Source organism: Podarcis raffonei, chromosome 9 (genome assembly GCF_027172205.1).
Source record: "Podarcis raffonei isolate rPodRaf1 chromosome 9, rPodRaf1.pri, whole genome shotgun sequence".
NCBI classification, from domain to species: domain Eukaryota; kingdom Metazoa; phylum Chordata; class Lepidosauria; order Squamata; family Lacertidae; genus Podarcis; species Podarcis raffonei.
In genome coordinates, this window is record NC_070610.1 from 55,097,983 (window position 1) to 55,112,202 (window position 14,220).

At 44.3% G+C, this 14,220-nt stretch overlaps 1 protein-coding gene across 2 annotated transcripts in view; it reads right to left on the reverse strand.

Annotated features, from left to right (window-relative positions):
- The window catches only part of ANK2 (ankyrin 2), a 320,751-nt gene that overhangs the window by 267,057 nt on the left and 39,474 nt on the right, over positions 1-14,220 (reverse strand). The window contains exon 2 of one of the 2 annotated variants that reach the window (XM_053403706.1): positions 4,357-4,414. The exons of the other annotated variant lie outside the window; for it this stretch is intronic. Within the exon in view, the coding sequence (XP_053259681.1) occupies positions 4,357-4,377 (21 nt within the window). The 5' untranslated portion in view covers positions 4,378-4,414. The remainder of the gene's footprint in view (positions 1-4,356; positions 4,415-14,220) is intronic. 2 annotated transcript variants of the gene reach the window in all.

The window sequence follows — 14,220 nt, forward strand, 5'->3', positions numbered from 1 at the left end:
GGGTGGGTATGATTGGTCAGCCACAACACCCGATTGGTAGGTCCCCCATACCTGGGTGCAATCTGGCCAATGGGACGCAGTCCAAACAGTTCAAGGGACCTATTTATGCCCATGCACGTGACCCAGAGCTTCCTCTTTCGGCATGTGCATTTGGAACACCCACCCACCTCTCCCTACCTGTAGGACTTTGCGCTTGACCTTACTATGCCTTCGTGTTTCGTCTGTTGTTGGGACAGGGGCACAGCAGGAATTTTCCCCACTTGGCTGATTGGCTGTTGCCATTTGGGTTTCGCCTGCCACTTAGCAAATCGTCACAACTTGTAAGGTTGCGGATAGGCTCTGGTTCAGGTGATAGGGATGTGAGAACACTCTCACCATCCCTATGTGAAGAAGGGTATTCCATTAAAGGAATCCAGGGACTCTATGGTTTTGTCAACCCCTGAGAGGGTTGTGCCTGTGCCTGAGTCCGGGGGTGGTGGAGATAGCCTGTTCCCGGCTTTCCACTTATCCAAGTGTTCACCCTTGGCTGACCTATGCTGGAACCCTGGGTCAGCGCTACCTGCATGGCAGGGAACTAGTCGACCCAGAGCCTATGCAACCAGTCACTTGCTGTAATCAATAAAGTTGTGGCCTAAATTCTGCCAAAAACCACAACTAAAATTTGAGTCAAGTTTGTCTTTATTTAGGGGGGAGGTTTCTGGGTCTGGCCACGCAAAAGCACTGGAGGATGGTGCAAAGCAGTGCCAGTGAGAGGTGTGGCCTGGGGGAGAAGTGGGTCTGGGGAGACCTTCAAGGGCCAGAGAGAGAGAGAGAGGAGTGAAGGGCCACAGCTAAGGTTTCCTACCACTGCCTTGGAGAATACTCTTCCTGTTCACAGGGAAGTAATGAATACTTCAGGGAATCTGTGGCCTTTATGGGCTCCGCAAAGAGCAAGCGCAAGTGCAACCTTTTCCTTGATCACTTTGCAATGTCATGCAAAGGCAACGCTTCTCTTAAGACTGAACGACCTTGACAGTCTGTCTGCTGCAAGGAGTTAGGTAGCTGCCTCCAGCTGGGAAACACCCGTCAGCTGCTACAAGGAAGGGCAGTTTATGTACAGGCCTTGAGCCAGGTGGATAAAGCAGCTGCCAACATAACTGGCTAAATCCTTCATGTCAACACAGAATAATATTATTCACAAATCATCTACCACATACTAATGTTCTCTCGATCCTCTTCCCTTTATTTACATCACCACACACAAAAGCACCACAAGACATTCATTGAAAATAAAACAGAGCTCTCGCTTTAGACACAAGGTCCTTTAGACACAAGCATATGCCATGATAAGCATTTTTAGCATACGGCTTGCTATCACGCGGCATTTTGATGGGGCCCCAGTTAGGACCTGTTGCTTGAAGCCAGAATTGGCTTTTACAAGTTGTAGATGCTTTTCATCGATGCCTGCTTCCCATACAATTCAGACAACAGGGGAATACTGAAACCACATAGAAGGAGGAAGATCACTGGGGGTGGGGAATCCTTTTCAGGGGCACATTCCCTCATGAGAAGACTTCCATGAGCCTCATCGCAATGGTGGCTGAGACTGACCTGGCTGGGGCCAGCAGCAGAAATGGGTGAAGCAACAGCTGTGACTCTTATGTTTGTACACTGCAGTCATTGAAAAGCCAGAGGTTTCAACACAAAAAAGGAATATGGCTTTTTTCATGTGATCTTGTGGTTTAACCAGATGTTCTTCTAGACTACTATTTTACCAGTGCAGCAGCCATGCTCCTCAAGAACTGTCTTTGCCCTATTCACTGCAGGAATTATATCAACAATGCAAACTATCTGTACACAAATAATTGACTACTGTGGTCTCTGCCTGACCTGTGTTACCTACCAGTGGTGTTCTATTAACTGGGTGTCTGTACTATATTCCCACTTCCTGCTGAATTGGTTGGGTCGTTTCCATAAAAAGTACTTTGACACAAAACATAATAATACAAAGTATGTGCAGATTGGGCTAAAGGCATACTACTGCATATAAATTAGTAGGTACAGTCCTCTGGTCTACTAGAAATAAAGTGGCCCTCAGTGAAGAACTAGTTGTCCACTCCTGCTGTTTGCTTTCAAGTGCAAATTACCCAGAAATGAATAACAACATGAACCCACTATTTCAATAACTAAAGTAGTCTTCCTAAACAGAAGCATATAATCTTTGTCTAGCCTGTTTCATCAATACTGGGGGGGGGGGGACACCTTTCATTTTTGCAGCATTATCCAGTTTGGGAAAGTGTTTAAAAGTAATATGCACAGCTGCAGCAAGCCAGTGAAAATTGACTTCAAATTATAATTGCAAGCAATGGGAGAGAAAAATACGAAAGATACATTTCCAACAGGAAGCTTTTTAGATTTCATTGGAACAGTACGTCAGAGGCAATATACTAAATTGCCTGAAACAGATCACTATAATTTCATTTTTAAATCATTAGAGCTATTCCCTTGCATGAGCCATGAATTTTAATTCCAGATAAATTGTAGGCATACAAATTATGGAAAAATAATGTTCGTGGAGAGACTGTGGCAGTCATTTTAAAAACAAGAGAAAGACATAAACAGGGGTAGGTCACGTGGTATTCCGGTTGTTGTTAGACTACAACTCCCATCAACCCCAGCTATATGACCAATGCTTAGGTATAATGGGACTTATGGAGTAGAACTGGGCAGCATTAGAGTGGCTTACCTGCGCTGCAACATGAATTGGAATAAACTGAATATCCCTGATAACTTTGCATACCAATTTTACCCAATTTCTTAGGGAAAATGTAAAAAGGAGAAAGGTTTGTACTGCAAAATGTAGTATATATGAAACATTCATGATCATTTGGCAATGAAACATTCTACTGGGCTATAACTCCGAATGCTCGTTACTAGAAAGTAATGCATAGCTGATAAGAAAGAAGAGCAAGAAGTAAACTAGTTTTTTTGTAATTTTACTTTTTGCTTCTTTTTCTGGTGAACTTTCGGTTGTACAGAATCATCCTGGCTAAAACTCTTCTTGGATGAATTGTTGTTGTTTTTTGTATATGAGAAGCCCTAAAACAAGTAATATAGTGGATCCTTAGAGCTACAGGCACAAATATTTTATTTAGGGCTTAGCACTTGAGTTCTATCACCTCTTTGCTCCGTTAATCACTGCAGCATCAGTGTCACTGAAAAGGGGCAGTGGGGTGCGTGAGAAGGTGGGTGCTCCCGTAAAAAACAACTTTGTTTGCCTCCCTAAAAAAGCTCAATAACCTTGGCTGGATGCTCCCATAAAAAAAAGCTTAGCCACCACCTCTTTTTCTAGAAAAAGAGCCCTGATTTTATTACATTTATTACAAGCTTCTCTTCAGCAGCATCCTTCCATCACGTAGCAAGCACTTACATTCTGAAGTAATACTCTGGCTGGCACATAACTATTTGTCTAGAGAACAGCTAATAAGCCATTTGGTTCTTCCAAGGTTACTCAGTGGTGTAATCTCTTAAGGAGTCAGACATAATGGTAAATCTGCCACTTTTATGACCAGCATTGAAGTCTGATTTCCATGCAAGTAAAGAAGATAAATCACAGGGACTCAGTCAAAAAACCGGGACATACTAAGAATGGGTCAACTCCTCTGTTTCATCATACCACTGCTCCAGTCAACTGAATATTATTTCTTGAGCCCTGGACAAACACAACTATTTCTATTGATCAGTATTATATATCCAGGGCTCCACTGTCACCATACATCTCAAGCTATCATTCCAAGAAAGGCAGAACTCTGCATTTGGGAAGGAACAGAAAGGTGGATTGACCATTGCATCCCAAAATTTTGCTGGCTTGCCAGCCAGCTCATAAGGAGCAGGGCATTTTTCCTTACTTTTTTGCTTCACCAGTTTCAGGCTGGTGTAAAGGAGAGCCTAAGGATCAGGTCCCTTGGTAGATCAGTGGGGTTGATATGGCACTCAGCTTCCTAAACTCCCTGTTTCAAAGTTTCAAAGAATTGTGTTCAAACTTCTCTTTCAGAAACAGGACCAAATTCTGTTTGTACCAAAGATTGTATTTTTCTGTATTTCCTTAGAAATATAATCGGAATTAAAAGAGGGTGACTAAAGACTGGATTTCGTCTATTATTACAAGTTTGCCCAGGAACGTGCACAAAACTGTAGCAGTAAAATTATTCAAGAATGGTAAACTAGAAAATCACATGACTTTTTAATTTGGATTATAGGTGTTTGTTCAGAGCGAGGAATAATTTAAGCAGTTATGAACAACACTTTCAGCTACGTATAAACATGGCCGACTTCTTCATGGCTCCTTTGTTTCAGATAAATAAAATACCAAGGTACCTTTTGTAACATGGTGGTCATTTGAAATGTCTGTTCATCTTCCCATTCAGTTACTTACCTAGAAGAGGAAAAAATCACACATTAGATCTTTACAATAGACTTCATTATACTTTAATTTCAATGTATGTTGATTTGCTGAACTGCAATAATATTTTTATACAACTTGAAATGATTTCCCCCCACTTTACAATGCTTGAGGCAGCAGTCCTATAAACATTTTCCTGGGAATAAGTCTTTCATCAGATTCTCTGTGAAAGCCACATTGAAATGCTGACTTTTTTAGTACCAGAATGGCATAGGAACATTGAAGCAGGTAGAGGTTTTCTTCCACACCAAGCAAGACCTAAGTGAACTGAGTATCCTCTGACTGATTCAAATATGTATTTGGGTCTAGTCAAAGGTCTCTTATCACAACATTGGATGTGTGGGGTTTGAGGTGGCCCTGGGCAAAGTGCCCTCTAGTTGGCTGTCTTGTCCACCTGTGGGTCATTCCAAACTTTTTTGGGAGGTGGGCACTAGCAGCACCCTAGATGGTGGGATCCAGCCACCTTTTACCTTCCTGCAATGTTCCCCTTACATGACCCAGCCACTCACAACTGCCTGGAGCACTGAGCTAGAAGATGATATTCAGGTAGGGTTCAAGGCAGGTGTTAGCTATGGGCCTTGACACAGTGCTGGGACCTTGGCTGTTACCCTGGGCTTCCTGGGGGCATGCTCTGCATGCGCACTGACCCATCATCCCCAGAAAATGCTGCATCTTTGTTCTTACAGATGTGCAGCAGCAAGCTGTATTTGCAACAACCGTATGCAAAGATTTCAGCACATTCTGTTGGCATGCATTCTAAAACTACGAGAAACCCTCTCCAACTTTTCTAAGCATTACAAAGGTAGTGCCCAGTATTCACAAGAACAGTGTGAATGTTCAATCCTTTAAACATTTGCTAAAAACCTTTCTTTGCCAACATGCTTATGCCAACAATTAAGACTATTTCTGTAATGGTCAGCTGGTGATACGTTTTAAGAGTTTTCTTAGTGTGGGGGAGTCTTTAATTGATGTAAAGTGCTTTGATTTTTTTATGAAATTTCAGTATATATAATTAAAGGCTGTGTACAGAAATACTTGGACAGGGTTTTGAGACATAATTCCTGTGACAATCACCTTCTCTCTTTGCTACATGATAAGCCTGCAAAGTGGCACAAGAAATTTAAATATCTTGCAAAAGCAAAGTAAAAGGTAATGAGAAAAGGTTTTTCTCAGCATGGCAAGGAAACTTTATAGACTGAACTATAAAGCTGCCAGCATTCAAGAGCTCTTTTTATAGGCGAGATAATCAACATTGCCAAAATTTCACAGCTACTGCACAAAAGCAGTTGCTTCTATGCTCTGGAAGACATTCCTATTCAGCCTTTGAAGGAGCCAAGTTCACATTATTCTTTCTGAAAAATAAAACTTCAGTCTGTTGGATACTCTGTATTTGATTAGGCCTTTCCAAACAAGCTGTTGCTGCCAACTACAGTTCACAAATTCTCCTAATGTCTCGTCCCACTTTAAACTTGATCATGCTCTTTGTGCATTAGCTATGCAGTGCACTTAGGAGGAATTAAAATGTAATGCTTGGTGCTTCCTCTTCAAATGAGCCACACAATGCTTTCTTGGTATTTGGCTTATGCTAACCAACTAATGACAAAATGCACTGTCTGTTTGATTAAAGGCTCCTTGTATTTTAATGTTTTTGTTTATTTGTTTTAATATTTTCTGTATAACTTTCTTTCTAGGATGGCTAGAGTCTTTCTTTAAAAGAAAAAAAAAGAAAGCTGAGAGCCTAGGGGCACCAGTGAAGCACCAGCGAAGCACCAGCTTATCACTTGCAAAATTATGAAGCAGGTGCTCAAAACCAGGTGTGCAATTGCTCTTTGAAGTTTCGGGAGTACCTTACAACAATATTTATTTTTGCAGGTGTACTATATTGTATCTATGAGACATCCCCAATTTCAAAACACTGCATTGATCACACCCTGCATTAAAATCATGGAACCTACTCTTAAAAATCACACTTATTCAGTCATTCCTGAGATCCTTCATTACATTAAAGCTTTTTTGGGAAAGCAGGGCTTTCAAACTTAGTAAGGGTTTTGTTTTTTTAAGAATTGCAACAATTTTGCTTCTCCCTAGGACTTCAAGCCAAAAGTTCACAGAACAGTGAAAGACTCGTTTTCCCCATGTTAGTATCATGGAAAAAGTAATCATAGACACTGTTGGCCAGCTCTGAATTGTAAGCATTTGGGCCAGTGTAAGATTTCAGACATATCACTTCCCAGTCTTCCCATCCACAAGGGGATGGGCTGGCAAGAAGATTCATAACTATGGCCACAATAATTGTACAACAACTAAAGAACGAATAGCTTAACCAAATAGCAGTTGCATGCTGTTACAGTGGTACCTTGGGTTAAGTACTTAATTCATTCCGGAGGGCCGTACTTAACCTGAAACTGTTCTTAACCTGAAGCACCACTTTAGCTAATGGGGCCTCCCACTGCTGCTGCGCCGCGGGAGCACGATTTCTGTTCTCATCCTGAAGCAAAGTTCTTAACCCAAGGTACTATTTCTGGGTTAGCGGAGTCTGTAACCTGAAGCGTATGTAACCTGAAGCATATGTAACCCGAGGTACCACTGTATAGAGAATTCAGTTTGAGAAAGCTCTGAGAGTCACCTGTGGGGGCAAAGATGCTTCCCTCAGAAACTGGATAATAATAAATGGATAATAAATAAATAAATAAATAAAGAAAGAAAGAAAGAAAGAAAGAAAGAAAGAAAGAAAGAATTAAATGGATTAGCTTAATTACTGAAGTGGGGAGGCAGTTGGTTTTACTTCAGTGATTGGTGCATTCTTAACGAATTGATGAACTCAAGGTGGAGGGATAAGGTGATTGGGGTCAATGCTTTCTAAATTAACAATGATTACTAGGGAGTGAGGCGGGAGGTTAACAAATTAATATGGGAATAAGAGGGGAAATGGATAGCAATTAGTAAAGAATATGGAAGGGGTGAAAATTAATAGGGGAATAAGGAAAGGGGAGATTAAATAAGGGATTTGAAATGAAGGAATTGAGTGAAAATTAACAGGGAGTAAGAGGGAAAGTGGTGGAAATAGGGGTGGAGGAGAAATACTGTTTGGCTTACATTGCAATGTGAACCTACCTAATTTGTGCTTCTGGAAGCAATGCACAAACCAAAATTTAACTGTAGATCAGAATTCACACTTCTCCCAATTTGAAATGAAATGAATAATAATAATGCAGTTCTCCAACCAAACAAGTGTACACCAAAGTGTGTGCATTAGAGGAAAGTGTGCATAAAAATGGATATGTTAGTGGAAACAGCATACAAAAACACATTATATTAGGGGAAATTGCTTGTAAAAATATTTGTATTAAGAGAAATATGCACTAAAATGCTGCAGATATTGGTCTGAGGAATCTTAAAATAAATTTGCACACTGATGTAGAAACTGAACTTAAGACTACAAAAATGAGAAACTAGGTGGAAGCAAAATTTGGAAGTGTGTGGTGGAGTTCAGTGTGTTATGGACTCACAGTTAAGACCGTGCTTATGGAAGACAATCTTACTCGGGTACGAATGATCACAGAAGAAGAAGAAGAAGAAGAAGAAGAAGAAGAAGAAGAAGAAGAAGAAGATTTAATGAGGCAAAAAGGTTCAGAATTTTGGCTTTGCCCATGGCCACTTTGAGGGTTGGTCTTGGGAGAATGCAGCCCTCACCCCAGCAAAATGAAGCGGTCCCTGCCCTGGAGCCTAACACAAGGTATATAACATGTTATGTACTGAAGTTCTCATCCTGGGCCAGCAGGGGGATACTGTAGATAGTTATGCAAATAAGGGATCGAAAGTGATGTTCAATGATTGGATAGTTTTAGAAAGTTGTTACAAAGCGTGTTCTCCCTAACAGAGAGCACGTGTTGCGGTTGGGGGAACAAGCCACCCTCACATTACTGTCCAGATTTGGTGAGGAACCCAAGCCTTTAAGTGGTTAAAATTGGGTTGCTGGGGAGTTTTGATTGTAGCCAATTTGGAGGAGGGGTCAGAGTCTTTAAATACAGGGGCCAGACGTTGGACGTCCTCTTGGCCATTTTGCACCGGATCACATGGAGCACTTGGACAATCTTCTCATTGTCTGGTTACATTTCTTTATTTCTTTATTTCCCCTTTCTTTTTAATCCTCTCTAGTCCCTTAAATAATTTAATTCCCCCCTTTTCCTGTTCGATTTCCCACCCCACCCCTTACCCTGCCCTGTGGGAAGATTCTCCCTGCATCTGTGGCTTGCCTTTCCCAATAGGGAGAGAGCCCCCGTTAGGGGCTTTCTTTCGCAAAAAGGTTTCCCCCATTTCTCTTGTTGAAATTGTGGGGCTAGTCAGGGCTGTTCCCAGATTAGCTGGTATCACTTTCGTTTATAGTATCCCCGAAGATTGACTTTATTTTGAGTGTGTGCAGCGCTGTTGGCCAAATTTTAAGCTAGCCTTGGGTGGGAGCACTAATTTGAGTTCCTTTAATATTGCTGTGACATTCTCGCTATAGGAATGTATCTGCTTGCAGGCCCAGTTGCTGCTAATGTATATCTGAGGCAGACAGAGGGCCCCAGAGGCTCCCTGTGCCTCCAAGGACTATGAGCACTCTGTATATGCTCTTAAACTATGCTGTTTCTGAACAAGTTTATTTCTTTAAGTTTGTTTTGCCCTGATAGTGGCGACTGCCATTTTAGAGACGAGCCATTGTGGCTTAGTGGTAAAGTGTAGGACTAGGACCTGGGAGACAGGGTTCATATCCCCCTCTTAGCCATTGTTATAACAAAACAAAGTAAACTGCTCCTTTTGGGCTATTCTGTTGCTGGGTAGTTCGGCCCATTTGTGATAAAAGAACTTTGAGTTTCTTGAAGGGGTGCTTCCCTCTAAAAGGGCAAGCAGGGGTACCTGGACAAGCTGTGGGCTACCTCAGAGCGTGTTTTTTGCATTGCACGGAGTGTGTAGTTGCATTGCATGGAGTGTGTGTGCACTGCACAGAGTGTGTTTTTTGCATTGCACAGAGTGTGTGTCTGAAAAGGAAGCTGGCTCGGCGGCAGCTTTGTCGGGGCTTCTTTAGGGGTTCTGGCCAGCGTTGGCCCTGTAAATTTACATATCATGATGGCAGCACAAGATGCCCCCTGCTCAAGCGGGGTCTGGAAGCTGGCAAGCAATAGCTCAATACCTTTTGCCCATATTCCCATTTTATTTAGGGATCCAGTTGGATATCGTTGCTAAAACATACGACTTGCCTATGGAGAAGCTGTCTGCCTTGAAGGAGGTTATTTTGTAATACTTCCTCTGTAGCAAGTGATGCTTCATCAGATCCGATCTTGCTGGGTCATTTAATTAATCTTCCCACTAGGCCAGGCTGCCTGCGGCCTGAGGTCCCCTTACCTTTGTGTACACCTACCAAGTGTGGTGAAGGCAGATATCAGGCGATGGTAGCAATTCCTGAATGTATGCAATAGTAGTTCGCCATGGCAGGATACCTTGAACCCGCACAGGGATTTTCAGGTTCATGCTGGTGCTGCTGGATCTTTGCCCTTTGGTTTTTATTTCAAGGGCTGCTGTTGTGCAAAGCTATGGCCTCAAGCCCGGTGTGGTGAGGCAATCATGTGACATAACTTTTCTTGAGTTTTCCCCATTGTAGTAGCAGTTCACATGTGGCCCGAGGAGTTCAGTGACCATCGGATCTGCTTTTGGTCTGATAACCAGGTAGTGGTGAGCGTCTTGGCAAAACAGTCCTCACGCTCTAGCACAGTCTCCGCCCCTCCGCTCGTGCTTTTGAGCTGCGCCACTTAAGGTTTAATATTGTGCTTTCTACTCTCCAAATTACGGGATCCTCTAATGATGTCGCTGACACTCTATCCCATTTTCAGATGAAGCGCTTCAGATCCTGGGCTCCAGACTCAGCTATTGCCAGACTTTTCCAGACCACCTGTGGCATTTTGACAACAATTAGTAATTACAGAGAGCGGCAGCTTCCATTTCCCCATCTGCTTTTACCTCTTATGGGAAGGCCTGGATGGATTTCTTAGCCTTAAGCTGGCAGTCCTCGGCCATTCAGATGAACTGGCCCCCATCCTCTGAGCAGATCCTGCAGTATTTGGTCCACCTGCTGCAGATTGGGCATGCGGTTATAACTATCAGAATTCAGTCCGCTGCAATGTCTGTTACACTGAAGCTTTATTTTTCAGAGACCCTTGTATAAAGTTTGTAGTGCGCAGGGCCTTGGAAGGTTGGAATAGGCTCCAACCTCATAGGACAGTGGGCAGGAAGTTGGTCAATTTTTACCTATGCAGTATCTGCAACAAGTTAAAACTTGTCTGCTGGTTAAAGATCAAGGCGAGACTCCTTTCAGTAGTCCATTGCATTTTCGCACTGAGGGTTGGGGAAATGGTTGTTGGAGTCAGCATGGGGCTAAGAGTCTTGAGGCTTATTGCTTCAGGACTTTTCCTTATCCTTTGGAGCTTGTCATTAGAGTTGGGAACTCAAAAACAGACTTAGTGGGCAGGAGTGCCACAATCAGGCTTCCCGCCACAGGTGAGGAGGGCCCTTGCCCGGTTATGGATAACAGAATATTTGGCTTTTTATTCCCTGGGGGCTGGCCTGCTCCTAGTGCATGAAAATGGGTTCCCGTTAGCCAGGCATCAATGTGCTTACGTTGTGCACCAGTTATTACGGCCTGCGGCTTGCTTACCGCTGAACACGCCTCATTCCTTACAATTAGGTGCTGCTGCAAAGGCTGCACACTGGGGGCCTGTCAGTAGACAGGATTGTGAATACGGGTCATTGGAAGTCTGACGCTGACAAGGGTTATATCAGGAAGTGTCACAATGATGTCTGTGCTGATGCTTGTCTGTTATTTCCTTTTTTCATAGGAGCAGCTGTGCACATTTGGGCCACAGCATTGTACACTAGGCTGGCAAGCATGTTGACGAGTTTGGACTGGGGCGCCATCTCAGTCTTCCTGCCCATGTGAACATATACTGGATGTCCAGATGGGGAATGCTTTGGGAGGAGATCCTTCCTTTGGTGCGGTCGAGTGTGACCTGTGCAGGTCCTCCCGCAGTGCTGGTGGTACAGCTGGGCGAGAATGTTTGCTGTCTTCCTCCAGCATAAGTTTGCATTCCTGCACGCAAGAGGGCTTGGATTGAGTTGATGGCAGCTCTCCCTGGACTCAAAATAATTTAAGGCATTGGTTCAAGGTGGTCTGGAGGGGGGGTTGGAGCACCTGTCCCCTCCAATGTGCAAAGATATTCCATTAAGGGAATCCAAGGATTCGCCATGCTTTTGTCGACCCCTTTCGAGGGGTAGGGCCACGCAAGAGTCCCTGGGAGCATTTGGGGGTGAGCTGGAGTCTGATCCTGGTTCATTGCTCCCCCACGCTGTTTATTTGTACTGACGATATGGTGGGGCCCAGTTGTCAGTGCTGCGCTGCCGAGGTCAGGTGGAGCTAGTCAGGAACCAATGCCTAGACAAACTACCACCGAGCAGGCCAGAAAGCATGTTAATAAGGTGGTGGACAATAGAATAAAATAAATAAAATAAATAAAATAAAATAACAAATAAAATAAAATAGGTCCTTGCTTTAGGTGGTTCTGTAATATTGCACCCTGCTATTTTTCTTCAAGGCTGTTGCCCTCTTTAGGGCAGATGGGGTGCATCTTTCCCCTATGGGGAACGACACCTGGCGGGATGCGATTGCCTTGGGATTCATTGCTCCCCCACAATGTTTGCTGGTACTGACGATATGGTGGGGCCCAGTCGTCAGTGCTGCCCTGCTGAGGTCAGGTGCAGCTGGTCGGGAACCAATGCCTAGACAAACTACCACCGTGAAGGCCGGAAAGCGTGTTAATAAGGCAGTGGAAATAAAATACAGGTCGTTGGAAATCGAATGCATTCAAAGGTTATGTTCATTAACATTATTGGTGTCTGACAATTTTTGCTTGTTTTATCTTGGATCAGGAGGGTAAGGGAGCCCTCATTCGTCTCCCTGCTATGGGGGATGCAGGCCCTTGCCCTGTAAAAGATGTCAGCAAGTACTTGGCGGTGCGCACCCCAGGGGATGGGCCTCTACTCAGGCATGAAAATGGGTCGCCCCAGCAAGACACCAATTTGCAAAAGTGATGCGTAAGGCGATTCTGGCCTGTGGTGGCACGGCCGATGGTTTTGCTCCCTATTCCTTTAGGATAGGGGCTGCGACGACGGCAGCTCACTGGCGCTTGTCAGCCGCTAGAATAAAGGATTTGGGTCGCTGGAAATCAAATGCGTTTAGAGGTTATGTCCGCTAACACTTTTGGTTTCTTACATTGTTTTGCTTTGTTTACCTCAGGTTTAGCGGCTGTACGTATCTGGATGGTGGGGCACAGCATCATCCATTGGGCTGGTGTCGCAGCGCGACAGTCCGGATTGGGTCCAGGTCTCGGCCTTCCTCCACATGTGCAGTTGTTGTGGCTGTCCAGACGGGGAATGTGCTGGTCAGAGCTCCTGCCGCGGATCCGGAGGCAGTTGCTACTGGAAGGGCCGCCCACGGCTATTGTGGTGCAGCTGGGTGAGAACGACCTGGTCTCCATGGACTGTTTTTCACTTCGTGCTACAATTTTGGGTGACCTGGAGACGCTGCAGGCAATGGTGCCGACAGCAAAAAAATTTTGGTCTAAGCTTTTGCAACGCCACATTTGGAGGGGCAGTCGTTGCCCAGCTGCCACAGAAAGGGCCAGAAAACGCATCAACTCTGCGGTGTCTAAAAAGATTTTGGAGCTGGGTGGAGATGTGATTTCCCATCCTGCGATTCTTTTTCAGGCTGCATCCTTTTTTAGAGCTGATGGCATGCATCTTTCTGCCTCAGGGAATGAGGCCTGGCTGGGTGCAGTGGTGGCCAAGCTGAGGTCTTGGTTGGGTCTGTGAGTGGTTTGGCGTTGACCTGTGGGCTCCATGGCGGTTAGGCATTGCTTAAATTGGTGCTTGGAGGGGTAAGTGCCTATCCCTCCAAATGATGCGGAAAGGGAATTCCGTTAAAGGAATCCAGGGCTTGCCATTCTTTTCGTCCTTGTCCCTGGCATCGGACTTGGGCCGTGCAAGCCCCACAAGAACATGAGGGTGAGAAGTGAGGGACTGTTGCCCAGCTTCATTTTCTCACCCAATACTTGTTTCCCACGCTGGCTTCCGCTGGTGTCCAGAAGGGCCAGCTCTGTCCTTGAGGGCAAGGACAGATAGTCATAACCAATGCCTAAGCAACCACTCACATTTTTTGTATTTTGAATAAAGTTGTGGCCAAAATTATGCCAAAAACCTTAAACAAAAATTGGCGTGTGAAGTGTGAATTTTTTGGGGGGTGGCATTGTGGGACTCAACACGCAATTATGTGTACTGGAGCTCTATATAAGCAGGCTGACTGAACCCTTCAGCTCAGTTCTGTTCTGGCCTCTGAATAAACAAGAGCTGTTTGAAGAATCGCTGTGTCGTCTGATATGTTCACCCACAACTTAACATGACACCTTAAAAAAATATCAGAGGCTGCTGGACAAGAAGCTTGTTACTTTAGGGGTGGAAGATCCATCACTCAAGGGCACCTTGAAGCTGGAATCCAGGCAAAAGGAAGGAGGGATAGCATCAAAAGGATAGGAAGCCAAAAGGGAGAGGGGAGGCCAAGCTTCAAAATGCAGCTCAAGAGAGAGCGAAAGAAATATTAGACATGGTGTGTCCAATTCATTTTGCATTCTTTTTTCCCAACCACATGGTCTGAATAAAATACAGATCCGTAGAACAAGATCTTTCTGTCCCTG